Source organism: Sus scrofa, chromosome 4 (genome assembly GCF_000003025.6).
Source record: "Sus scrofa isolate TJ Tabasco breed Duroc chromosome 4, Sscrofa11.1, whole genome shotgun sequence".
NCBI classification, from domain to species: Eukaryota; Metazoa; Chordata; class Mammalia; order Artiodactyla; family Suidae; genus Sus; species Sus scrofa.
The window spans coordinates 80,851,442-80,876,930 of NC_010446.5; the positions used below are offsets into that span (position 1 = coordinate 80,851,442).

General features: G+C 38.1%; 1 protein-coding gene across 7 annotated transcripts in view; it reads right to left on the reverse strand.

The window, feature by feature from the left end:
• METTL11B (methyltransferase like 11B) overlaps positions 3,409–25,489 on the reverse strand; it is a 77,563-nt gene continuing 55,482 nt past the window's right edge. The window contains exons 2-7 of one of the 7 annotated variants that reach the window (XM_013996773.2): positions 15,985–16,042; positions 14,379–14,554; positions 12,779–12,832; positions 8,508–8,757; positions 7,468–7,751; positions 3,409–3,772 (exon numbers count right to left, since the gene is read on the reverse strand). In XM_013996773.2, the coding sequence (XP_013852227.1) occupies positions 7,480–7,751; positions 8,508–8,757; positions 12,779–12,832; positions 14,379–14,554; positions 15,985–16,042 (810 nt within the window). In that variant the 3' untranslated portion in view covers positions 3,409–3,772; positions 7,468–7,479. Of the gene's footprint in view, positions 3,899–4,567; positions 7,752–8,507; positions 8,758–12,778; positions 12,833–14,378; positions 14,555–15,984; positions 16,043–25,489 lie in introns of those variants that run through there. The other 6 variants (XM_013996772.2, XM_021088596.1, XM_021088595.1 and 3 more) reach the window with 6 other exon arrangements.

The window sequence follows — 25,489 nt, forward strand, 5'->3', positions numbered from 1 at the left end:
ATCTATTTTATATGTAGTAGTGTGTATATGTTAATCCCAAATTCCTAATTTATCCTTCCCCTGCACCTTTCCCTTTCGTAACCGTGAGTTTGTTTTCAATTCTGTGAGTCCATTTCTGTTTTATAAATAAGGTCATTTTCAGATTCCACATGTAAGTGATATCTTATAGTATTTGTCTTTCTCTTTCTGACTTACTTGACTTGTTATGATAATCTCTATTTTTATCCATGTTGCTGCAAATGGTATTATTTCATTCTTCTTACGGCTGAGTAATATTTCATTATATATAAATGCACATTAAATATATACACATTATATATATATAGTATATATACACATATCTTTATCCATTCATCTGTTGGTGAACATTTAGATTGCTTCCGTGTCTTAGCTATTATAAACTGTGCTCCTATGAACATTGGGGTGCATGTATCTTTTTGAAATAGAGTTTTCATCTTTTTTGGATATTTGCCCAGGAATGGGATTGCTGCATTATATGGTAACTCTATTTTTAGTTTTTTGAGGTACCTCCATACTGTTCTCCATAGTGGCTGCACCAAATTACTTTCCCACCAACAGTGTAGTGGGAGAGTTCCCTTTTCTCCACAATCTCTCCAGCATTTATTATTTGTAGACTTGTTGATGATGGCCATTTTGAGGGGTGTGACATGGTACCTCATTGTAGTTTTGATTTGCATTTCTCTATTGTTTGATTATTTTTTAAAGAAATGAAAAAGACTTGGTTTTCTACCTCACAAGACTATTGAAAGAATTAAATGAAATCATAAATGTGAAGAAATTAGTATTTACTGAATATTCACTACTATTATTATTCTGCTATTTCAAAGGAAATTCCAAAGGAGGGAAATGAGGAGGAGGCAGAGGAAAGTACTTCTCATGTACCTTCTGAGCCAGGTAGGGCTAGTATTCCAGAGAGAGACTAAAATTTCACATCAAGAAATAGTAACTTGACCCAGAACAACACCCAGAAAGGCCTAATGAATGGGACTCAAAATGCCACTGAATATTTCATTATTTGGTAGGCCAGTTCTCATAATTTCAATTTCAACAATTCATATTATCAGAGAACATCTGGTAGACACAGAGGGCCTGTCTGGCACATTCCTTTTTCCTTCTCGACATATATTCCTAGAGGGGGTGAGAACCAGACATTCTTCCATAACATGCTTTTGTTCCTTTTTTTACAATAGCCCAAACCCTCTCTGTATACTTATTTAATCCAGTGGCACAGGAAAATTGCATCCTTCTCTGTCTGGGTAAAGTCCCAAGTGCAGGTGTTGGCTGCCTTCCCAAGACACTCTTTTTAAGAGTTCCTATCAAGAGACTGCTTAATTTCATCTCTAGTGCATAGCATGAAGATGCCGCATGATTTAAATTTTTCTTATTATTTCCTGATCTCAGTCTCTGAGGATGCTCAGACACTGAAGACAACTTTGGAATATCCTCCCAGCACTCCTCTTCCTTTAATTGCTTCCCTCAGTTACATCCCACAGCTGGGGGTGGAGAGGATGGGATATTTACAATCATACTGCACATTTGATGGGACAAGAAGTGAGACTCTGACCTATGCCAGGTCAATTGGCAACAATTTCCTGTGAAATGAGAATCGAGAGCAAGATCAAGAGCTACTGAGAGTCAATCACTCCCTGGAGCTAAATCCAGAATGTGAAAACCAGAAAACCATGGTTTCCCACGTTTTCCGTTAAGCGAACTAGAGAGCAGAGAATGCTACCCGCAGGGAAAGAGAAAAATGAAGCATATGCACAGAGAGAAACAAAAGCTTGAGATGGAGAGGGTCTATTTCCCAGTTCCCAGTGGCTTTCTTGCCTCTGGTCCCATCCTGTGGCCCAGCTCTACTCTTGCCCTTAAGTTGTATTAGGCCTCTTTGCATCCATATACTAAACCTTCCCCTCTTTAACACAGCTAGAGAGTGATCCAGTGTATTTCCTGAGTCCTGTATCTTCCATTTCTCTCAGTGCCCTGGTCCTGCATTTTGTGCACAGAGGGAGGCACATTCTCCTATTTAAGGTCCACATATGACTAGGCTAATTTACCTGAGTTTATATTTCCAGTTTTCCTGTATCTAGCATAGAACCTGTTATTGCTAGGGGAACACTTACTACACCATCTCTCAATTTCCACAGGAAAGCAAGGATTTCCATTTTAATTCCAGAAAGATCAGTAGGGGAAGGATGCTGCATTTCTGCTCCTTATCCATCTCTAGCTCACTCTTTCTCTCTTCAAGATTGAGAGAAGTTACTGGGGTCACAGAATAGGCATTATCATCTCTCTTTCTTGCACTTGTTTCACTGTGGAAAGAAAGTGAAGAGGACTGACAACCCTTTCCCATCAGTCCTCCATCCTCCTTAGGTCAAGGGAAATTGCAGATTTCCTTGTAAATGTCTCAGCAAATATCAACTCTTCAGACGTGACTCTATCCTGGTGGGATAGGGGTAGGATGCAGTGGACCAGTGAGGGCAATCAAGTCCCAAGATCCAGACTTTTGGAGTGGAGGAGAGACAGGGAATACGAGAAAACCTTATCTGGGCTGCAGATCTGAGATATATTCTCCAGCTTTGCTTTATATACAGTAAACTAATATTTGATCCTTAATTCCTGAGTCTATTCCTAAATTGGATAAACTATTTAGAGGAAAGAATATGATCTATCCATCAGAATCCTCAGTAGATTCAAAGACACTTTAGGAATGTTAAGTTCCATTAAAGAAATAAATATCTAACTATAGAATAAGATGTACTCATTACAACAGTGCTGTGTGTGCCTATTAAAAGATGTATAAACTACCAGGTTACCTTAGCTGTTCTCCTTTGTTTTCTAAACTGGTAAAAAGTAACATATTCTACCTAGTGATTGTAGTTGAATGAATGAAATCTGTGTGGCCTCCTGCAAATCCCAGAGATGTCGTGGATAACTCTATTCTCTATAGTACTTTTCATTCTGTACATGCTATTTTTAAGTCCTTTTTATCCTGATTCATATTATTTATATATCTCTCTTACCCATTACAGAGTCATGATCTTCTTGGACATTTTCTATATGTTTATTTGCAGTAACTAATATAGCCTGTCAGGTAGCCAAAGGTCAAGTCATGCCAACTAATGAATGTAGAAAATGTGCTGTATATGTGTAGTTCTCTGACACCAACTCAGTAACTCTGCAAGTCAGTTATTATTTTAAAAGTCTCTCTTCAACCCTCACTCTAGATATATGAATACACACACTCTACTAATTAAAATCATTTAAAACTATTTTTCACATATTTGCTTAATTAGCTTGCAGTGACCTCTGCAAAAACACTGGCCTCTGATGATTATAAGAGGTAGTTTTCTGGCATAGACACCAAAGCATCAAAGAGTCAGCTAGAACTCAGGAAAGCAATAACACAACTGGTTTTAATTACTCATGACAGGCAGCTGAATATATCTGACACAGGTCTTCTCCCCAATACATCACTCAAAACAGGCCAGTTACAGGAAATGGTAGAGAAAAAAAAAAAGCCAGAATGGGACCAAAATGTGTCCATAATGTAAAGCAGATCATCTTTCATGTGGATGACCTTATTCATTTTGTTTTATATTTTTATGATGGTCCTGAATCTATAAAATTGCTGACCCCTTAAGACTTGGCTTGCTGAAGAGTGGTGGCTCAGGTTCTCAGAAGAGGAGGTAGGTGAAGGCGCTGCACCCACTCATGAATCACTGCATAAACCAAGAGGTCCTCCAAAGTTCATCTAGAATTGCAGACATGTTTGCGATTAATTCATCTATAAAGTCCAGGTGAGCACCTTCCACTTTGCTTCAACATTCACAGAAGAAGTAACTTTATCTAAACCTGGTTGGTTCTTTGGACTTGTTGCCTAGCAGGAAACAGGTGAGAATTAGGAGTTGCTTTGTTAAGGCCTACTCACAATTTTAACATGTCTCTTTTATGAGGTACAACTTCCCACCTGATGAAACGATAGGCTTTGAGTTGGCTATCCCTGAGTTGGCTTCTATTGGAAAAAAAAAAAATATATATATATATATATTTCTTGGAGTTCCCACTGTGGTGCAGTGGGTTAATGATCTGGATGTTCTCTGTGGAGGTACAGGTTCAATCCCCAGCCCGTGGTGCAGTGGGTTAAGGATGCAGGGTTATTGCAGCCGCAGCTTAGGTCAGAGCTCTAGCTCAGATTTGATCCCTGGCCCAGGGACTTCCATATGCCATGGGGGTGGCCAAAAATAAAGAAAAAAAAAGAGAGAGAGAGAGATTTCTTAACTAGGCATGACTTTACCTCAGGACCTAATTTTCCTGCTTCAGCATCCTCCCAGATGCCTGTCTGATCCCTGAGCTCACTTTTTTCTTTTTTATTCTCTCCTTTTTTTTAGGGCCATGCCTGTGGCATATGGAAGTTCTTTGGCTAGGAGTGGAATCAGAGCTGGAAGCTGCCAGCCTAAGCCATAGCCACAGCCACAGCAACCATCCAAACTGCATCCGCGACCTACACCTGCAGTTTGCAGCAATGCCAAATTCTTAACCCACTTGGAAAGGCTGGGTACCAAACCCACATCCTAACCTGCTGAGCCACTATGGGAACTTCCTTACTTCTTTCTTATTTCTCTGCATGTCCTGGTGCTTGCCAGCTTAACACTGTTTGACCAGTCTTGCACATTCCAGTGCTCATAGATCTTCAGAAGCCCTTGGTGTTTCTTGCTGCTTTGCTGCTCTGATTCCTGTTTGATGCCTCCAGAAACTTAGACTGCCCCCTGAGTCTTTCTACTTGTAATATCACCTTTTGTATTCTCAATAAAATTTGAGTTCTGGCAGTGCACTAGGGCCTATGCTAAGGACTGAGTCTCTAACATAAATGCTCCATTAAGGAGCCCAGAATTTAATAAAGGAAATGGCAAGTAAGCAGGCAATTATAATGCCACATGGTAAGTGCCATGATATGCTAAGCAGAAGGCATGAGGGTAACACAAAGTAGGGGCACCTAACCCAGTACCTAAGGGGATGTTCCTAGAGCCAGCAAAATCCACATAGTCTGAGCCAGATAAAAAAGGATGAGAGTTATTCTATGCTAAGGAAATAATGTTAATACATGCCATGAGCCATAAATCACAGCTACTCTAGACAGCTGCAGGAGATGTGCGAAAACTGAAGCTGGAGAGGGAAGCCAGGTCAAGATCACATAAGGCCTTACATGCCATTTCAAGGTGATGGGAGTTCATCATATCAGTGAAGGGAAGTCATTGAAAGTTTATACATAACATGGTCAGATTTATATTTTAGAAAGACTGGCACAAGTGTGAAGAATAGCTACTTCCCTGAACCTAGCTACTTACAGAACTCCAGAATCTCTGTTTTATAAAAACTCCTCAAGTGATTCTGGGGCAGTTGGACTATGGATAGAATTTGGGAACTAACGCAAATTGTCACTGTCAACACAACACAAATGTGTTGATACACATCAGCAATGTATTGGCTTACTGAATTAGATTGGAAAGGGCTGGAGCAGGGCTCACTCTAAAGGTCTTCCTCCTACAGCATTTATGTCTCTACTCAGAAGATAAGTCCCTTACTTGCAACTCAAGTTCTTTCTCCTGTTCTTCGAATAACACATAAGAACCTTCATATGACCTATTAGGCAGCATGATCTGGCTCAACGGCCTCACCTCTCAAGCTACTCTTCCCTTTACCTTGTACTAATTATTAATTTGTTATAGAGAATGGATATCAATATAATTTATTCCCCAATTTCTACATTCTCATCTAAATTATAGATAGATATGCTGTTGGGAAATTTTGTGGAATGATAAAGATCTAGGAAATGACTTAGGAAGAGAAAAGGGACTGCTGATCAAAGACTCAACTGAGTTAAAGACCATATATCTGTATTCATAGGAAAATTATGTTATTTCCTCCTAAAATTAAGGAACCTGGGAGCTCCGAAAATGGACAATTGTGTCAATCATCTTATGAGTACTGGCAAAGCAGAAAGTCAAGAAGTAAGAGAATAAGGGTGATAGTGTAAAAGAAATAGAATATTCCTGGGATAGACCTAAAAGGAAGATTCAGTTAATTTGCTGCAAGACATATACAGAGGATGAAAACATGAGTATTCTTGTTTTGTCAAATTCAGTTTGGTACTGACTCGCCATTTTATTTAATTCTGGTCTCTGGCTTCTTCATCAACAATGGTTCCAACTCACATTCTGTTACATTACCCTAGAGCATCTGTGAAAAACGTACTGCACCTAAAAGGTGCCAGTGGCAGAGTAAGTGACATAACTTTCTAGGACATAAACAAAACTACCTAGCTAATGTTATATCAAGATAGTAAATGTTTTATAATAACTTTTTTCCTCCTAAGTTTCCTCCTATGACTTACAAACATGACTTTTATGGTGATAGCACATCCATGCAAAAGACCTTCTTTATTTAATTGATTGCATTTCATAGAAAACTTGATATATATCAAAATGCAAATATGTCCTTCAATACAAAGATATTAGAGTGTTTTAAACAAAATAGCAGTTACATTTAAATATTCTGTTAATAGAAATTAAATTACATTTGGGGGAAAGATTTTAGATTATTTTTCATTAAACCAGTGCCTTAAACTAATGTGGTTGGTTCAATTGTCAGCTTTATCATTTCCTTTCTCTTTCCAACCTACATTCATATGAGTCAAGGAAACAGGAGCAGCTGTAATAAAGTAAGTTTTGTTGGAAGCCAATGCCTAAAATTAGATTATCAATAACATTTACTTATATGTTCACAGCTGAAATTTCAAGGGTAAAACATTTTTCTCCTGAAAGGAGACACTTCCCCATCACTCAAATGCAGACATCTGTTATCAAATTACATCCATATTACATCACTGGTGGGTGAAACTGACCAAAATAGAAAGTGAAACCACACGCTTTTTTCTACTAAAGCTAAGGACAAAATTAAGTAATGGAATTTTTATAAGACTATTTTGACTGGTTCCTTCTTAATTAGGGGGTTATTTTTGTCTGAGAGAAGCAGTATACCCAAAGAGGAAGGAAGTATAATATAGCTAGCATGAGGGCAGAGAAAGGTGGTCTAGACTTTACCCCACCCACCATAACCTACTCTATAATGCAAACCTTCAGAAACCAAAGTAGTTTAGACTTTGTGCACATTGCTCCCTTTTCTGTTTTGTTTGTGTGTGTGTGTGTGTGTGTGTGTGTACAGCTTAGGTGTATACAAGCAGTTTCTTAGAGCATTTTTCCAGATGTCACATTCCATTTGTCTTTTGGAAAATCCACCGAGTGTGTGCATGGATTTACATAATTAATGGAAACATACACATTACATCAATCATTTCCAAACACTTCCCTTGATTTCTGCATGAAATACCCAGGGGCGCCTCAGAGGAGGGCACCTCCTCCCACACCACTGTGCAATGAAGCCCTTTACCCCCACTGCCGGTCAGGAGCGTCCATCGCTGTGCAACGCAAACATCCACACCGGAATGCACTGCTCTGGAAAGCCTTCCTGCTTCTTCTGGCCCAGCACCACCAGCCCACTCTTCCTAAAGAGGCTCCGGAAGATGTCCATGTCCCGAGTCACGCTGCTATCGGAGAGATCGAAGATGCAGCCTTCCCGAGCCACATTGTCCTTCAGTATGATGATGCCGTTTTCTTTCAGGCCATCTCGGCACCGGCAAAGAAATGCAAGAAGGTCTTTGTCGGTCAGGTACCCTACAGGTGCAGCCAAGTAGATGGAGAAGAGGACGAAATGGTGAGTGGGGAAGGAGGGGAGTAGGAAAGACGGAACAACTGGAAGGCTAAAAATCAGGAGCCCATTTGTTCACTCATTCATGAATTATTTAATTGCCTGATTGTTCAGTTGCAGGAGGCTTTGAGAATTTAGATAAGAGGACAGGTACTCTCTTTGAAGGGCACTCTCTATAAAACAGATATTATCCTACCTAATTTATCTACCTCCCAGGCATGAGCTAATTGATTGCCCATTACTTGGGTTCCCTCCATATCCCCTGAACAGCCCAACTCTACCCTCAGTCCTCTCTGTCTCCTACACAGACACAAGCACGGACACACTAGGACCAAAATCAAATTCACTACTGTCTCATTTCCTGGGGATTTAAATCTAAGAAAGTCTACTTTTGCCAATAAATGGGAATAAACTCTGACACCACTTTTTAAAGTTCTTCAGATATTTAGGTTTCTTCTAGGATTTAGGTTAGTCCAAAGGCACTCCATCCCTAAGGATGGGAATTGTCAGACTTGCTCAGAAGGGGAGAAATATGGAGGACCAGAGCTTTTGGGGGTGTGCCCATGATACCTAAGGTTAACTAAGGCTTCTAAGAACAACCATAGCCAGATCTCCCTTTGTGTGCTTGCTCCATCTCCACAAATGCTAAACTTAGCCCCGGGTGTTGTCCTCTCCATCTGGAATGGGAAAAAAGGGCAAATGTAACTCCATGCAGGACTAACCAGAGACCCACTGAATCCAGATGACATCGTATCGCCCCAGTGGGGGTGTGAATTCCTGCAGGCTTTGGCAGTGGTAGCTTTCTACCTTGTCCCCTTTGACCTGCAGGTAGTTCTGGGCTTCGAGGAGGAAGGATTCCATCATGTCCACCAGTTCCACGGTGTTGAAAACCGGCAACAAGACATGCTTGCTGACCCTTCCTATCCCAGAGCCGCAATCCAAGGCACAGTCTGTCCCAGCTCTCCCGGGCCCCTGCAGAAAGGCACCTTGTGGAGTACTTCAAGTACAGACACTCACCCTGAGTCTTGGACACTCAAATACCTCTCTAAATAAACTTTATTTGGATCTATTTCATAACCCTTAAATGCACTATTTTCAGTGTACCATTCAATGAGTTTACAAATGCATACAGGAACTATCACAATAAAGTTATAAAATATTCAATTACTTTTTTTAAAAAAATCCAAACATTTCTAGTTTTTGCCTTCTTTAGCTTATCCTAATGAAGGTCTTTAAAAGAATTTTCAAAATGGAATTTTAGAAAATAGTGTCATAGGTTTGAAAACTTGGTAATTTTCTCTTAAAAAAAAAAAACCCCTAAAAATGGGCCATTGAAAGCCCTGTGAAAATAGAACACTGTTAACAGTAAATTTGGGTCAAGCCCACAGCTAAATGGATGTGCACCATAGCTTACTGCCTTGTTTAAAAAAAAAAAAAAAAAAAAAGGGAGTTCCCATTGTGGCGCAGCAGAAACGAATCCAACTAGGAACCATGAGGTTGCAGGTTCGATCCCTGGCCCTGCTCAACGGCTTCAGGATCTGGCGTTGCTGTGAGCTGTGGTGTAGGTCGCAGACCTGGCTTGGATCTGGCATTGCTGTGGCTCTGGTGTAGACTGGTGGCTACAGCTCCAATTAGACCCCCAGCCTGGGAACCTCCATATGCTGCAGGTGTGGCCCTAAGAGGACAAAAGACAAATAAAATAAAATAAAATAAAATAAATAAACATAGGGAGCAAAGCAGTGAGAGACCCTTTCTGAGTTTTAAAATTACTTTTCACATTCATGCAATGAACACATTTCAGTTCATACTGGGATAATTGAATTTTTTTTCAAAACTAATTCCGGGGGCTCTGAATTATCTACCATTCTTGTATGGAAGATTTTTAGGACCTGAGCTGAGGAAATGCTAACTGTTCCATTCTCAGGCAAGGACTTCATTTCACATTTGGCCCTCATGGCATGCAACACATTTATGAGGATAAAACGTGGTTGCAGCAAAGTCCCCACTTCTCTTTTCATGCTAAAAATGTTCTGCTTTTGTACCAGATGGCACAGATTTACTGGGCACAAAAGCCCTTCAAAATTTTAAGGTAGATATGTGCATTAAATTAACTCATGTGAAAGATGGAGAAGTGGGAGGAAATCAGCCAAAGAGAGCATTCTCAAATTTGTTTCTGTAGGGTAATATATACAGAGACATACATGTATGTATGTATGTATGACTAGTGTATAGCTATGAGATTATATATGATTCAGCTGGTCTAAATTAGTTGGTCACAATTTGGACAGCTGCTCAATAGGTTTTGCATTAGAAATTATAGTAACAAGATACTTGAAGTTGTCAATCAAGATCTTAAGGAGAAAGCCTACTCTTGATTTCTCAGAAACTAAGGATTTTTTTTATTTGATCAAAAGGTAAAGTTTGAGCAGAGAGAAACGTCAAAAACGCTGCTTTCCAGTCCACTCAAAAGGCCTTCCTTACAGCAAGAAAGGTACAATGAAGTACAAAAAGTGAAGCAACTGTAGCTTCTTCTCAAAGGATATAATAACCATAATTTATTGACTGCTTGTATATAGTAAATTCTTTGCCTCTATAATAACTATAATAATTGAAAAATTCCACAAGGTAATGATTATTCTCCAAGTTAGAGATGAGGTTTCTAAGTTGACTTAGATTTCTAATACTATACAACTAATGGCAGACCTAGAATTCAAACAGCAAACTGTGTGAATCCAAAGCCAGTTCTACCTCAAAGCTGTCACCTCAAGCGCCATAACACTGATTCCCTTGGCATTACCTACCAAGAATTCTAAGGTTTCATTCAGATTTATCAGGAAGAGTCTATGATCGACTAGTGATGTCTGCCTTGATTATGGGAAGGGGAAGTGGTAGTACATATGCCATGTGTTTGCCATTCCTACTTATATTATGCTACCTCCCTCATTCAAATATTTTAATTTAACTAAACCCATTCATAAAAAGGCCAAGGCTAAAGTTTTATGTTGGGAAAGCCATATAAGTAGCACCTTATAAGTAAATGTATAACATAAACAAAATGGGGGAAACTATATGGAGATTATTTTAAGTTACTGAAAATTACTTCAGTAGAAATTTATATGCTCAACTAGAGATTCTCATTATAAGTTTTTCTTATCATTATTTGGCCTTAAAGCCTCTGATCATGTAGCTCACATTATGGTAGCAAGTGGTTTTAGAAATTGAATCATGGAACAATAAAGCAGAGACCCCAGAGATCTATGCCAGAGGATTTCAAAAAGGTTATTAACAACTGAACTCTCTTTTTTTTTCTCAATGAACAAATCAATATGAAGTTTCTTTGGTTAAAATGAGGCAGGGCCTCACCCACTCACCCTTCCTATGATTCTCCCAATTAGCCTTGAAGGAGCTCAGCAAGACTCTAGAGTTTTAAAACCAATCATGTCTAATTCCCCTACTTTTTCAGATAAAGAAATTGAGACCCAGAGGGGTAAAATATTTGGAAAAGAACTCCCTTGAAAATTCTCACCCTCTGATGTGTATTTTTCACCAATTTAGATGTGTGATATTTGACTGCAGTTATACTTGAAACAACATTCATTTTCAAATGCAAAAGATGCCTTTCACTCAAATCCTGTGCCCCTTAGCCTTTCAGCCCTACTCCTAGTTCTCTTTATTCTATATCACTTTGAGTAGTGGGCATTGCCTGTCATTGCTAGGCACCAAGTTTCCTCCCCTGTCTCTCGTTCACATGCCATTCCTCTGAGAAGAGATATTTAAAGACTGAACTCAGGGATAACATCCCTAGTCTCTTGGACCCCCTGGCTGCCCATAACTGTGATGGGATTGAAATGTGATGCCCTTCCATGAATGTGACCAGAACTACACCAGTGTGTGATTTCAAAATGAGATTTTTTGTTTGATGATTTTCATTTATTATGCTATCTCCGTATTTATGGACTCATATAAAATAGTAAGATACTTTAGGAATTTCATTTTTGTTTAGATTCTACTTAAATATTTTGTTTTGAAGAACATTATTTTACATTCATTCCAGTGGCATTAAAACTAAAATAAAAGTGCTAATGACACTTTATAAAAACCACGAAATACAAGATATACCCAAATTTTGTGGTCATCAAATCTCTGAGAACTGTTAAAAGATAAATATCATCAAATATGGATTACTTTTTACAAATTTCTACTTTCCCCAATAGAAAACTAAAAGTAAAAAGTGTTATCAGCTATGCATGACATCATCTTGGTCTCATTTGTTTATTTGCTAAAGTAAACATATTTGCAACAAGTTTAAACACCTTTTCCCACTGTCTCGTGTCACTAAGTGTTGAAAGGAAAGCAAAACTTTAAATTAAACAATCTGCCTTTTCCCAGTTGACACAAGGATAAATCATGTCAGATACTCATATTCCCTAACTCCTTGTATCTTGACCTGGATACTAATTTAGCATACTATTAAGGTCAAAGTACCAAAATATCTTTTCTTTAAAAAGACTGTGTTTGTACTTAGTTAGAGGTCACAGCTTCACAATGAGCCTTGTCTGCTAAGAATGACTCCTTATATTTGTTTGAAAAGAGCAGGCTGCTCTTTTCCAACATAAATATGTAAGCACAAGGCTGTTTCCTTTCCCAGGTCCATGGGCATGTGTATGGGCTCTATCTGACCAGCATCCCTGTGGTCAGCCTGGCATTCCACATGGAGTGACAAGACAGCTGGATTACTAACTAAGCTTCTGAAATGGTTTGGGATCAAAGTCAGTCTCACCACGAGGCAAGCAGAAAGGTCTGCTCTGAGACAGACTGAAGGAGAGTTGAGGTCTCTGGTATACACACACACACACACACACACACACACACAGCACAAGGAGGGAATTTTTTTGCTTTATGAGACAAATGGAAAAAATATGTTGTGGTTAAGAGCAGGGAATGTGGTGTCAGATAGACCTGGCTGGGCATAAGTCCCAGCTCTGTTTCTTACCAGCTGTATAACCTTGACAACTTGCTTAACCTCTCCAAGCCTCAGTTTCCACAACTGTAAAAATGAGAATAATAATAGCACTTACCTCCCAGAATTATTGCCAAGAGTAAATGAGACAGTGCTTCTAAAGTGCTTATCAGAATGACTATCTCTGAAAAAGCGCTCAATCAGCAATTCATTAAACTCAATAAAGTCAGCAACACTGATTTTAAAATATTCCAGGTTAACCTGATCTATAAATAGCCCCAGCCAATTTAGATGTGTGATATTTGACTGCAGTTATACTTGAAACAACATTCATTTTCAAATGCAAAAGCTCCCCAGCTCCTTAGTCCTTTATTGCTACAGCTGATATTCAGATACTTCGTCCCCCCAATGAGTGCTCTATTTTGATCCTATTTTCTGCATTCAGGCAGGGGTGCTCCAGGGAGGTTGGATGAGAAGTGAGCCTCACCTAAACACTAGGGATATTATAAATATTATGCTTCTAAATAGGTTGACAACACAACCCCAAATATTTTTAATGTTTTCTTTATCAGAATAAAATGGGCTCCAAATTTCAAACAGACTTCATAGTGAACTGGAGCAAAATCTGTTTGCTAGTTAGGACTTTGTTCTCAGTAGAACCAACAGCAGCTCTACTGTGTGAATTAAGTCTATTCTAAGAACTGAATGAAAATCCTTAAAATATAATTAAAGTATTTTATGAAAGCTGGTTATTATTAGCCATAGTAAATTATATTTATTGGATAACAATTATGTGTACTAAAGTAAGCACTTGACACATTATATTTATTGGATAAATAAATAAATAAATAATATTTATTGGATAACAATTATGTGTACTAAAGTAAGCACTTGACACATATTATCATTTGAGCTTCACATTATCCTATGAGGTAGGTTCCATGGTTATGCCCTAGTCACGGGTAAGAAAATTGAGGCTTAGAGCATTTAAGGAACAAGCCCAAGTTTGTTTATACAGTAAGTAGAAGAACCATAATGACTCTAAAGCACAAGATATTGGCCCTTATGCTCTACGAACTGTCTCCATATGACCTGGAAATGAGGAAATGGAGTTTCACCCAACACCAAGTCTACAAAGGCATCACATTCTTTCAAGGCAATGTCTAAACTACATATAAAATAATATAAAGAGATTCCATTATACTTACCATTTTAAAACTGAACATAAGCCTTCATTTCCTTACCACATTGAATTTTTATTACAGGGAATCAATAAATCACTCCAGGATCCCAAATGGCATGATCTCCCATCAATCACCTGGGTGTCAACTGTTTTGCTATGAGACTCTGGAAGATAAGTCTTCTTAATCCACTAATTGTAATATTAACACTGTTAGTTTACCTTCCCTGAAACATGAGAGATTAGCTGGTGCTAGGAGAATAAAATGTCAAGGGGATAAACCAATCATTTGATGGGACCTATCCTTTCTGAACATCTTAAAACAGGCTTTCATATTAAACTCTTGGCTGAGCCATATGGCTTTAATATGACTTAACTGACAACACAGAAGCATGTGAGCTCAATGTTTGCAAGGACTCTGCCTCCTCATCAAACTGCAGATGGATAACTCACCCCAACAAATTTCCTAAGAAATTCCCGAGAGGCCTCAATATCTGGGTCGGACAGTTCAATGAAATTTCCCATCATACCCTCTTCTGTAGCTGGTACTTCTTGATAGAAAAGCTTAGCTCTGGCATAGAACTGCATCTCTCCATTGATGACTTGACTTGTTAAAGCATACAATTTCACTGCAAATGAAATATTATTAATATTTGTTAATATTTAAATGCAGAACAAGTTCAATCTTATGCATCGAATTTCCTTTTAGAGGCCTACAAATTTGTGCTGTGGAGGAAAGTATATTAGTTTATTTCAGAAGATCTGGGTTTGAGTTCTGTCTCAGTGACCTACTGGCTATGTAACCTTGGGTAAACTTCTTAACTCCTATGATCTTCAGGTATCTCATGTATAAGTCACAATCATGTGGCATTTTCATGATTTAATAACACTCAAGTTTAATTTTATTTTTATTTTATTTTTTTTGCCCTTTTGCTATTTCTTGGGCCGCTCCCGCGGCATATGGAGATTCCCAGGCTAGGGGTCTAATCCGAGCCGTAGCCACCAGCCTACACCAGAGCCACAGCAACACGGGATCCGAGCCGCGTCTGCAACCTACACCACAGCTCACGGCAACGCCGGATCGTTAACCCACTGAGCAAGGGCAGGGACCGAAACTGCAACCTCATGGTTCCTAGTCGGATTCGTTAACCACTGCGCCACGACGGGAACTCCTAATTTTTTAAAATCTTGTCACTATATTTTAAAAAATTTGAACAGTATTTGCTACAATAGAGTAAAGAATGTCATTAGTTTCACAAGTTTTTCCTTTGAGATCCAAATATTTTATGAGAATTTAATCACTAATCTTTACTTCTAATCACAAGGTAGATTAGAATGGATGACTATTTTTTTCATCTCTTTTTTAAAGCAATTCATATCCAAATATCTCTTTGTACCAACATTACAGAAAATGTGCTAGGCCTCTCTTCTGAAAGTAGAATAATAAAAAAGAAATAAAACATTTATTGAGCAACTATTCTGTACCAGGTAGGACAGTAGGCACATTCATATATGTGTCATTTCATTATTTCAGAATGTGAGGTATGAAGACTTTTTTTTTTTTTTGTCTTATGTCTTTATAGGACCACACCTGCGGCACATGGAGGTTCCCAGGCTAGGGGTCGAATCGGAGCTGTTGCTGCCGGCCTACACCAGAGCCACAGCAATGCCAGATCCAAACCTCATCTGCGACCTACACCACAGCTCATGGCAACGCTGGATCCTTCACCCACTGAGCGAGGCCAGGGATCAAACCCGCAACCTCATGGTTCCTAGTTGGATTTGTTTCTGCTGCACCACAACGGGAACTCCAACATTTATTTTTAGAAAAACCTGTCTTTCCACTTCTGAGGGGTAAATGAGTATGCATTTAAATAAGTTTGTGAACCAAAATGCACTCTTACAGATATAAAATATTTTCATTAGAGGATATTGAGGAGGAAGTGGTAGAAAATGAGATTAAAGGGAAGAACCTCTTGTTCAAGATTGTAGGCTAAATATATGCATTTGTCCTCCCTCCTCCCCAATGTTCCCCAAGAATTGTTTTAATAAACTCAACTCATAACAGTGAAGAAAATGAGAAGGGGCCACCAAGGATTCATGATTTCAACAAATTTCTGGAAAACAAAAAGCAGATGTAATAAAGCTAAAGAATTTGCAGCTCAGAATAATTGCAAAAGGAAGTAAGAGTTAATTTAAAAAATATGTCTATGGGCCAACTGGTAAGGCATCAATGCACCCTCCCCAAAACAAAAAGCAGCACAGCTATAATCCTAAGTGGGGGATAAATATATCTCTTCTCTAAAAAATTTTAAAATATGAAATTCCCTTGGGAGAAGTGTATCAGTTAGTATTGAGATCCTTGAACACTATGCATTCTGGCATATAAAGAATTCCAAGTACCTCATTTACTCACACTCATCAGAGTCTAGTAAGATATACAGAGACATGTAGGGCTTCTTGTCATCCTTTCTATTCAGTGGAGAAGTATACAACAGAGGAAATTTCTCCACTACCAAAATCATTGATATTGACCTTCACTCCTAACTAAGGATAAGTAATGATTTCCAAACACATGAGGATAAAGTGGCAGTCTGTAAAACAAAGCTAGAGATAAACAATTAGAATTGACCTCCAAAGGAAATAGAAATAATCCAGAAAATGAATGAGAATTTAAACCAAAACTAAGCAAAAATTTCATATCCTTGAAGAGACGTGAGAACAGATGCATCTATAAGTCAAAGATAACATGCCAGGAAACTTATTATATAAAGAATAATAAAGAATTCTTAAAATTAAAGTATTGATTACCAAAAACTTAACATTGAGTAAAATCATCAAGACATAATGGAATAGATATGGAAAACAGCAGTAAAATGATTAGAGCTATAAAGACTTAATTCAGAAGGCTCAACATCAAGCTAAATAGGATTCTCAAAATCAGAAAATGGAGAGAAGAAAATTGATTTCCTCTCTGATTTTTATGATTTCCTTCCTTCTGCTGACTTTAGGGTTTTCTTGTTCTTCTTTTCCTAATTCATTTAGGTGGTGGGTTAAGTTGCCAATTTGAGATTTTTCTTCTTTTTTGAGGCAGGCCTGTATTGCTATGAATTTCCCTCTGAGCACTGATTTTGTGGCATCCCATAGATTCTGAGTGGTTGTGTCTTCATTATCATTTGTCTTGAGGTATTTTTTTAATTTCCTTCTTGATTTCCTCACTGACCCATTGGTTTTTTTAGTAGCATGTTGTTTATTCTCCATGTAGTAAGTTTTTTCTCATTTCTTTTCCTGTGGTTGATTTCTAGTTTCATGCCATTATGGTCAGAGAAGATACTTGAAATAAATAGAGACTCTCATATTGAGTGAAGTAAGTTAGAATGAGAAAGACAAATACCATATCATATCACTTATATCTGGAATCTAATATATGGCACAGATGAACCTTTCCATAGAAAAGAAAATCATGGACTTGGAGAGTAGACATGTGGTTGCCAAGGGGGAGGGGGAGAGAGTGGGATGGACTGGGAGCTTGGGGTTAATAGATACAGACTATTGCTTTTGGAATGGATTAGCAATGAGATCCTGCTGTGTAGCCCTGGGACCTTTGTCTAGTCACTTATGGTGGGGCATGATAATGTGAGAAAAAAGAATGTATACATGTATGTGTAACTGGGTCATCATGCTGTACAGCAGAAAATTGACAGAACACTGAAAACCAGCTATAGTGGAAAAAATAAAAATCATTATATATAAACAAAGAAAATGGAGAGAAGAAAATTATCAAAGGAATAATAGAAGAAAATTTCCCAGAGCTGAAAGAGATTATACGGTCCAAAAGTACTGAGGTGCATGTATTCAAAAATTCTAATAATTAAATAAAAGTCACAATTATACATACCTTTAGGAAAATTCAAACAAAGTGTAATGAGAAAATCATTAAGTTATTTAGAGGAAAATAATTGTTGACCTTCAAGTAGGGTTGCCAGATTTAGCAAATAAAAATACAGGACATGCAATTAGTTTTGAATTTCAGGTAAGCAATGGATAATTTATTAGTATAATTATGCTTGAAATATCACACATTGCATGGGACATACTTACACTAAAAACTGTTGATTATCTTAAATTTAAATTTAGGTGAATTTTATATTTTATCTGACAACTCTATGTTCAAAGGACTAGAATCAGGCTTATAACACAGATCTCATCAGAAATACTGGAAAACAGTGGAGCAGTTATCAATATTCTGAGAGAAAATGGCTTTGAAGCTAAAATTTGTTACCCATTCAAATAGTGAAAAAATATTTAACTACCTCCCCCCCCCCATGGATTCATTTGTCAGAAGTTTCTTGAAGCTATATTCCAGCCCAAAGAGGATTAAAATCAAGAGAGGATATGTAATGAAAGACAGTGAAATCCATTGGAAAGACATTGAAATCCCCGGAATCCATTGGAAAGAAACTCAAAATGACAGATATCATATTTAGAAATGAATCAGTTTATATTACAAGAAAAAACATAGGTTTCAAAAAAAAAAATATCTCCAGGAAGTAGAATGATCTAGATTCTGGGCAATAGACAGTAGGTAGGAAGCAAGGAGTCATTAGTGATATTCTAAGGACAACATATTTTTAATTTTAATCAACAAAAATAAAAGACAGTTGAAAACTGCAAGTAAGGTATACAATGGTCTAAAAATGTTATGATCAGGATATGCAGCAAACCAAAATATGGCATAGTTTTACATAGAAATGGTATAAGAAAAGAAAATCTACTTAACATTAACTAGGAACATTTTTCTCCAGATAACAAGATTGTGATTTTGGGTGAATGCACTACTTGGCTCTGAATTGAACAATAATTACATTGTCACAAATTTTGATTCCGAAAGTTAAAAATTCAGTAAATGCCACTACTATCAATTGTGTTTCATCTGTGGAGTTACATCAATATTTCCCAACTTGAAGGCATTTGGAGCCAATGTTTGGACTCTTGAACAACCACATATTTGCTAAAGGGATATAGGAATCAATTCCCACATATTTTACCTTCTAGAAACAAACAATATTACAATGTTATATACTATACCTCCCTTATGTATAACACAATAGATTATTATTTTAAAAATATAAATCTTTAAAAGCTATTTATAAATATATAGATGCTTTATTGACATTTTATATACAAGTTAGCTACTGATTGAGAAAATACAACACTAGAAGGGGAGTCCTCATGTTCAAAAACATTGGGAACCACTGACCTACACCAGTCCCCATTGCCTAGCACATGGTAAAGTGTTCTGTAAACAGGTAGCTCAATAAATGCTTAAAAATTCAACAGAGATGACAAAAATCAAGCATCGGCATGCCAAAAAATGACTGTTCCAAATTCTTCTGTATGTATCAGAAACTAGGCTAGGAAATCACAGTTCACAGAGTCTTCCCAGAGTTGACTGCTTCTTGAAATCACAGACAAGCCCCAGCCCAGTGTTCTTATGGATCAAGTCAAAGCAGCAAAGCAGCCACACTCATCATCACTTGCTTAAGTCAACTAGTTGGTGAAGTTTATTAAAACCCTTAATCTGGAAATGGGAATGGCCCATTATGCCAGCAACATTTAGACCACAAGTGAATGCCAAGCTCAGCAGGGGTCAAACTCAATAGGTAAGTTTTTATGGTTATGGGCTTGAGTTCTCATTTTCACCTAATTGATAGGAACATTCCACTAAAAAGATATATGAGGTGTAATGGCCAGCTCCAGGTTCTCCCTTCCTGATACCTCCTGCAATGGTGCCAGTCGATTCAGCTAAGGTAGTCATCAGCCCGTGACTTTTTATTATAGAAATACATCTAGTGGCTGGCTTATTCTTACAAGATTGCAATGTCGTGAAACTTGGAGTAGTCTAAGACAGAGGCTAGACACTCTATTACTTCTTGGTATAGTAAGTTACTTATTTCTTGATCTACATTATGAGCTGAGCTCCCAAGAACCTTCCACTGGCTTAATTGTTACATAAATAGAGTACATGTGAATTTGCCCTGAAGAATAAAAATCTTGAGAATTCTCTAAGCAAAATTTTGTTGAGAGCTAAGTGTTTATATTTGTTGAGTACCTCATTTTTTTCTTTTTGTTTTTTTATAGTTGATTATAACTCTTTTAGACTTTATTCCAGATGTTAGACAACTGAAAATTTACCTGAGAGTGTTCAGAGTATGTCTGGGCTGTATTTAAACAGTAAGTTTGAAATTATTTGAGACAGAATATTGGATTAAGTTAGTCTTTTATTTATAAGAGAAAAGAAAGCCCAACTAGGAGAAATGTATGATCGCCCATAAAACAGATTGGTAGTTCATGATTTCTTTATTTAGCCATTGAAAAAGTAATGGCAAAAACTGAAGAAAGGAAGGAAGGAAAGAAGGAAGAAAGGGAGGGAGGAAGGAAGGGAGGAAGAAAGGGAGAGAGGAAGGATGGATCTAGGCACAATGGAATATTAGCTGTAAACATGAAGAAAATCCTGCCATTTGTGACAACATAGATGGAACTTGAAGGCATTATACTAAGTGAAATAAATCAGACAGAGAAAGATAAATAATGCATGATCTCATTTATATGTGGAACCTTAAAAAAAAGTCAGATTTCTTTTTTTGCCAACAGTAAAAGGTGGGAAGAAGGACTTTACCAATGTTTCGGGTAGAATCCAAAGGTCTCCAAAGGTCTGTGTGCCCAAAAACTAGAATTTTGTCATTAATGGGTCTTAAGGATTACCCTAAGAGGCCCTATAGGTTTTATTTCTCCCCTCCTTTCTTTAGGTGTCTGGAGTATCTTGCCACTAAAAGAATGCACCACCAAACCTGAAAGTTTTAGTGGACTTCTTTCCTTTTCAATTGAGGGCTATTTCAGTGTTTCCGAAGTGCTTTCCGGCCTTCAACACAAATAAGTTAACCAAGGGTGGGAGGGAGGGAACATACCCCACTTGAGCAAGGATGTACTCAAGCTGCCCCCACACGTCATATCCCCTCCCCCTTTCAGCTGAGTATCTTCTTAACTCTCTGTTCCTACTAGAGTATTCTACCTGACCCACCATCAAATTTGAAAAGGTCGGAATTCAGGCAGAGGTACTGGGCACAGATCTTCCATAGTGAGACTTTGCATCAGAAGAGTCAGAAGCAGATTCAGCAGTCACTTTCTCTGCACTTTTGCAGTACCTGTGATGGTCCCTATCACTATTTCCACATTCCACAAAAAATATCTGTGTGGGTCTCTCTCCTCTATTTTATTTTCCTTGTACCCTCAGGACTTACCATTACGTTTAATACAGAGCAAGCCTCCTTTGAATGTTTACAGAATAAATGAATAGTGTCCAGCTTTTTGTTCTTTGAATAAGATACAGGTTCAACAACATAGTGAGTGGTTACAGGAAAAAGCCAACATAATCTTATAGGGGTCACGCTTTTTGTAGTTTGTGGAAAACTAAAGGAGGATATCTATTCTCCTAATTAGGCACACCCAAATAATTAAAAAATAATAACTATCATTGATCAAATATATATATATGTACCACATATGCTAAGCATTTATATCTAGCTGAATATGAGATACATTTTTTTCGCTTAAGAAAAAAACAAGGCACCAAAAAGTTAACTAAATTGCCCCCTAGTGAGTGACACAACTGGGATTTAAAACTAAGTCTCTTTAAACCCAGAACCCATATTTCATCCATTCCACACTGTGTATCTGAAAGTCTTTAAAATAAAGGGAAATTTTCTGGTTCTTCATTTCCTTTGTTTGTTTGCTTGTTTGTCTGTCTTTCTAGGGCTGCTCCCGCAGCATATGGATGTTACCAGGCTAGGGGTCGAATTGGAGCTGCAGCTGCCAGCCTACATCACTGCCACAGCAACACCAGATCCAAGCCCTGTCTGCAGCCTACACCACAGCTCACAGCAACATCAGATCCTTAACCCACAAATGAGGCCAGGGATCGAACTTATATCCTCATGGATACTAGTCAGGTTCGTTAGCACTGAGCCACAATGGGAACTCCCTGGTTCTTCATTTCTTTAGGGTGAAAAATGATCCTGTAGGGTTTACATCGCAAAGGTAACAATACACATGTGGAAAATGTATCATTGTACAATGAATTGTGCAATAATGCCTGCCACAGGGATGAAACCAATTTGAAAAAATGCCAATAGTTTTATGCTGTTTCATTTGGAAGTTCCAATGGTATTATAGAAAATGTTTTTATTAATTCTACTTTTTAATTTTGACAGCAAAGCCATAACTATTGTTCTTAATTTCCTCCTAAGAGCCTAATTCTTCTAAAAAAGGGTAAGTTAAGTGGGATTACTGACCATTAGTGGGTACTTCCTATATACCAGGCGTTATGGTAGGCACTTTCATATTATCTCTTCACATTATTTCTTTAAATCCTCACAATGACATTACAAAACTGAGATTACAATCATCATTTTACAGCTAAGTAACGAAAGAACTAGGAAGATTTAGCAATCTACTCAGTATAATACAGAAATGACGTGTCATAGCCAGGCCCTAACTCAAACCTATTTAAATGCAAAGACTTTATTTTTTCTGCTAAACCCATAGAACACTTGTTCTAAATGTGAAGTTAGACTAAGCCTTTAACAATGTCCAGGAGTAATAGATTCCTTTGCAACATACAATTAATAAATATTCATTGATGTCTAGGTACTCAGAAATGTGCTGTGAACAGTGCCAGAAGAATTACTGAGGGTTTAGCTTATACGAACTACTCAAGTTGGGCCATATAAGGCCCCTGCGGCACTGGTATGCAAACTGGAGATTTATGTGTTTTCCTGTTCTACTTCCAATTTGTTCACAAACAGCCATCTTTGGAAAATTCATTCATTCCAAGTCTCTAGTTGAACTTGAGCTGGTATAACTAGATTATATGAACCTACTCACTGGCTTGCTTATCTTGTTGATTATCTCAATAGAAAGCCAGTACTTCTCATAGACTGTTTTATATTCCTGTCAATTCAAAATTTTGTTAAGGAGTTCCCGTCGTGGCGCAGTGGTTAACAAATCCGACTAGGAACCATGAGGTTGCAGGTTCGGTCCCTGCCCTTGCTCAGTGGGTTAACGATCCGGCGTTGCCGTGAGCTGTGGTGCTGTGGTGTAGGTTGCAGATGCGGCTCGGATCCTGCGTTGCTGTGTCTCTGGTGTAGGCCAGTGGCTACAGCTCCGATTGGACCCCTAGCCTGGGAACCTCCATATGCCACGGGAGCGGCCCAAGAAATAGCAAAAAGACAAAAAAAAAAAAATTTGTTAAAACTTATATTTCTCTCCACATTAATCAAGTTGCCATTTTCATTGGGAGGTAGCATGAGTTTGTGATTAAAAAAGACAGACTCTGGAGTTAGACTCCTGGGTTCTCATCCTGCTCCACACTCACAACCACATGCTCTTTGGCAAGTTACTTACTTCCTCTGTGTATTATTCCTCAGATAACACCACCCCTCAATAGGGATGTCGTGAAGATTAACTGAAACTATATATGCAAACCACTGAGACTAGGAATAAGCTTGCTCCCATTTCTTTGTGAAGACCTGTTGTATTCAATGGCATTTCCACTAGAGATGTTTAATCGGCAGGCTCTTGCTTCTCCATGAATCACTGAAGCAAGCTGGGGAGCTATTTCAGCAAATGTCCCCATGACTGAATGTCACTGCATAATGTGCTAGTGTGAGGCTGGCTGCCTAGTGCAGGCAGTGGAAGGAGGAAGGAAGGAAAGAAGGAATCAGAGAGTCTGGTTAACCACCATTCTTCCCAAACAACAATCTCTCTGTGTAGACTCTACACAGAGGTCCCCCCAACTTTTTAAAAGAAAGGCTTTATTTTCATTTCTATGAAGCCTTGAAATCATCAAGAAAAGGGGAAGCCAATTCTAAAGCACCTCAGTGGGGCTGAGGAGGAAGCACTTCCACTGGCTGAGATGTGCTTCCAAACTGAAAAGATTAATATCCACTAAAGCCTGAAAACTCCCACATAGTGAAATAAGCTGATCGTCTTTGGTGATGCCTGTTATAAGGAAAGTTACATGGTGACTTTAAAAGAGGCCTGGCTTTAAGGAAGGAAAATAAAAAACTATGTTTATTGAGCATTGACTATTTTCACATATATAACTGCATTTAATCCTTCCAACAGCCCCACAGTTTTGAGAAAGATGATGCTCAGAGAGTTTAGTAACTTGCCATAGTGTTTCCTCTATCAATAGCAGTGTCAGAATTTGAACTCAGGACATTGGTAACCTGCAATTAATTACTAGTACAGGGTCATGTAATTTGTCTAATAAATATTTATTGGGGTCTTTTAAATTCATCTTCAGCTACTATCTGAAGTTAATTTCTTTTCTCCATAATAATTATTTTTAAAATTTGGCAGTTAACGGCACCTTAGTGAGTCTCTTATAAGTTATCATAATTGACATCTTTCTCCTGACTAATGCATCTTGGGTCAACAAGCTACTGCTATTAAGGTGTGGCCCAAAGAGTGTCTCCAGAAAAGCAACACTCTGACAAGCCATGGAGTGGCCAGAACATAATCACCTTCGAAATAAATTTTTCTAAGTTTTCCATTTGGACACAAAGGGATGTATATTATGTCCTAAAATAATTACTTATGGTAGTGTGATCAATCAGAACGTGCTCTGGTCCTGGGTTCTTGCTTTGGTATCTAGATGAGACCTATCTAGATTATATCTCATCGTCTCTGAATTTTCTTTCCCTCACTTGAAAAAATAAGATAGGGGACAAGCATGAGAAGGTGGGTGAAAAAAAATAATGATACTTACCCTATCTACCTCATAGTGTGACTGTGAGGATCCAATAAAGTCATAAATGAGAAAGTTTTTGTGAGAAATATATATAAATATGAGATGAAAGTATTCGTATGTCTAGAATTAAAGATTCCCCTTAGAAGTGGACTTATGGAAAATGACTCTGGTACGCTGGTAGACTGCTAACATAGTTTTGAATGCTATACAAAGCATTATATAGCCCCTTCCATGTCTGGAAACCCCGGCCACATCAAATGCACAATGGGGCTTTCAGAAACCTTAAGAAAGCAGACTGGGACTGATGCATATTGCCCCTGCTTTTGTTGGGGGAAAATTTAAATCAAAGGGGGATACTTCACTCTTTAATCACAAGTTGTCTCCTCAATGGTTTTAAGAGTGCCCTGGTAACCACTTTCACAGAGGCTGAGAAAAGTAGTGTAGACAAATCAGATAAGTTTTTATTGCCCTATTGTCCAATTCTCTGAAAACTAAAGGAAATCACTAAAACAGAGACAACGGCCCAGTTTTTTCCTTAATATTCTAAGCCCAAACTAATATCTGCTTCTTTAAAGCTCTTGGACAATTATTGTGACTCAGTAAGGCCAGAAATGATCACACACACACACACACACACACACACACACACCACCACCACCACCAATACCACCACCAACACACACATACCATCACCACCAAAAACCTTGATCAACTATTATTTAACTTTTCTTTTTAAATCTTAGTTGGTATA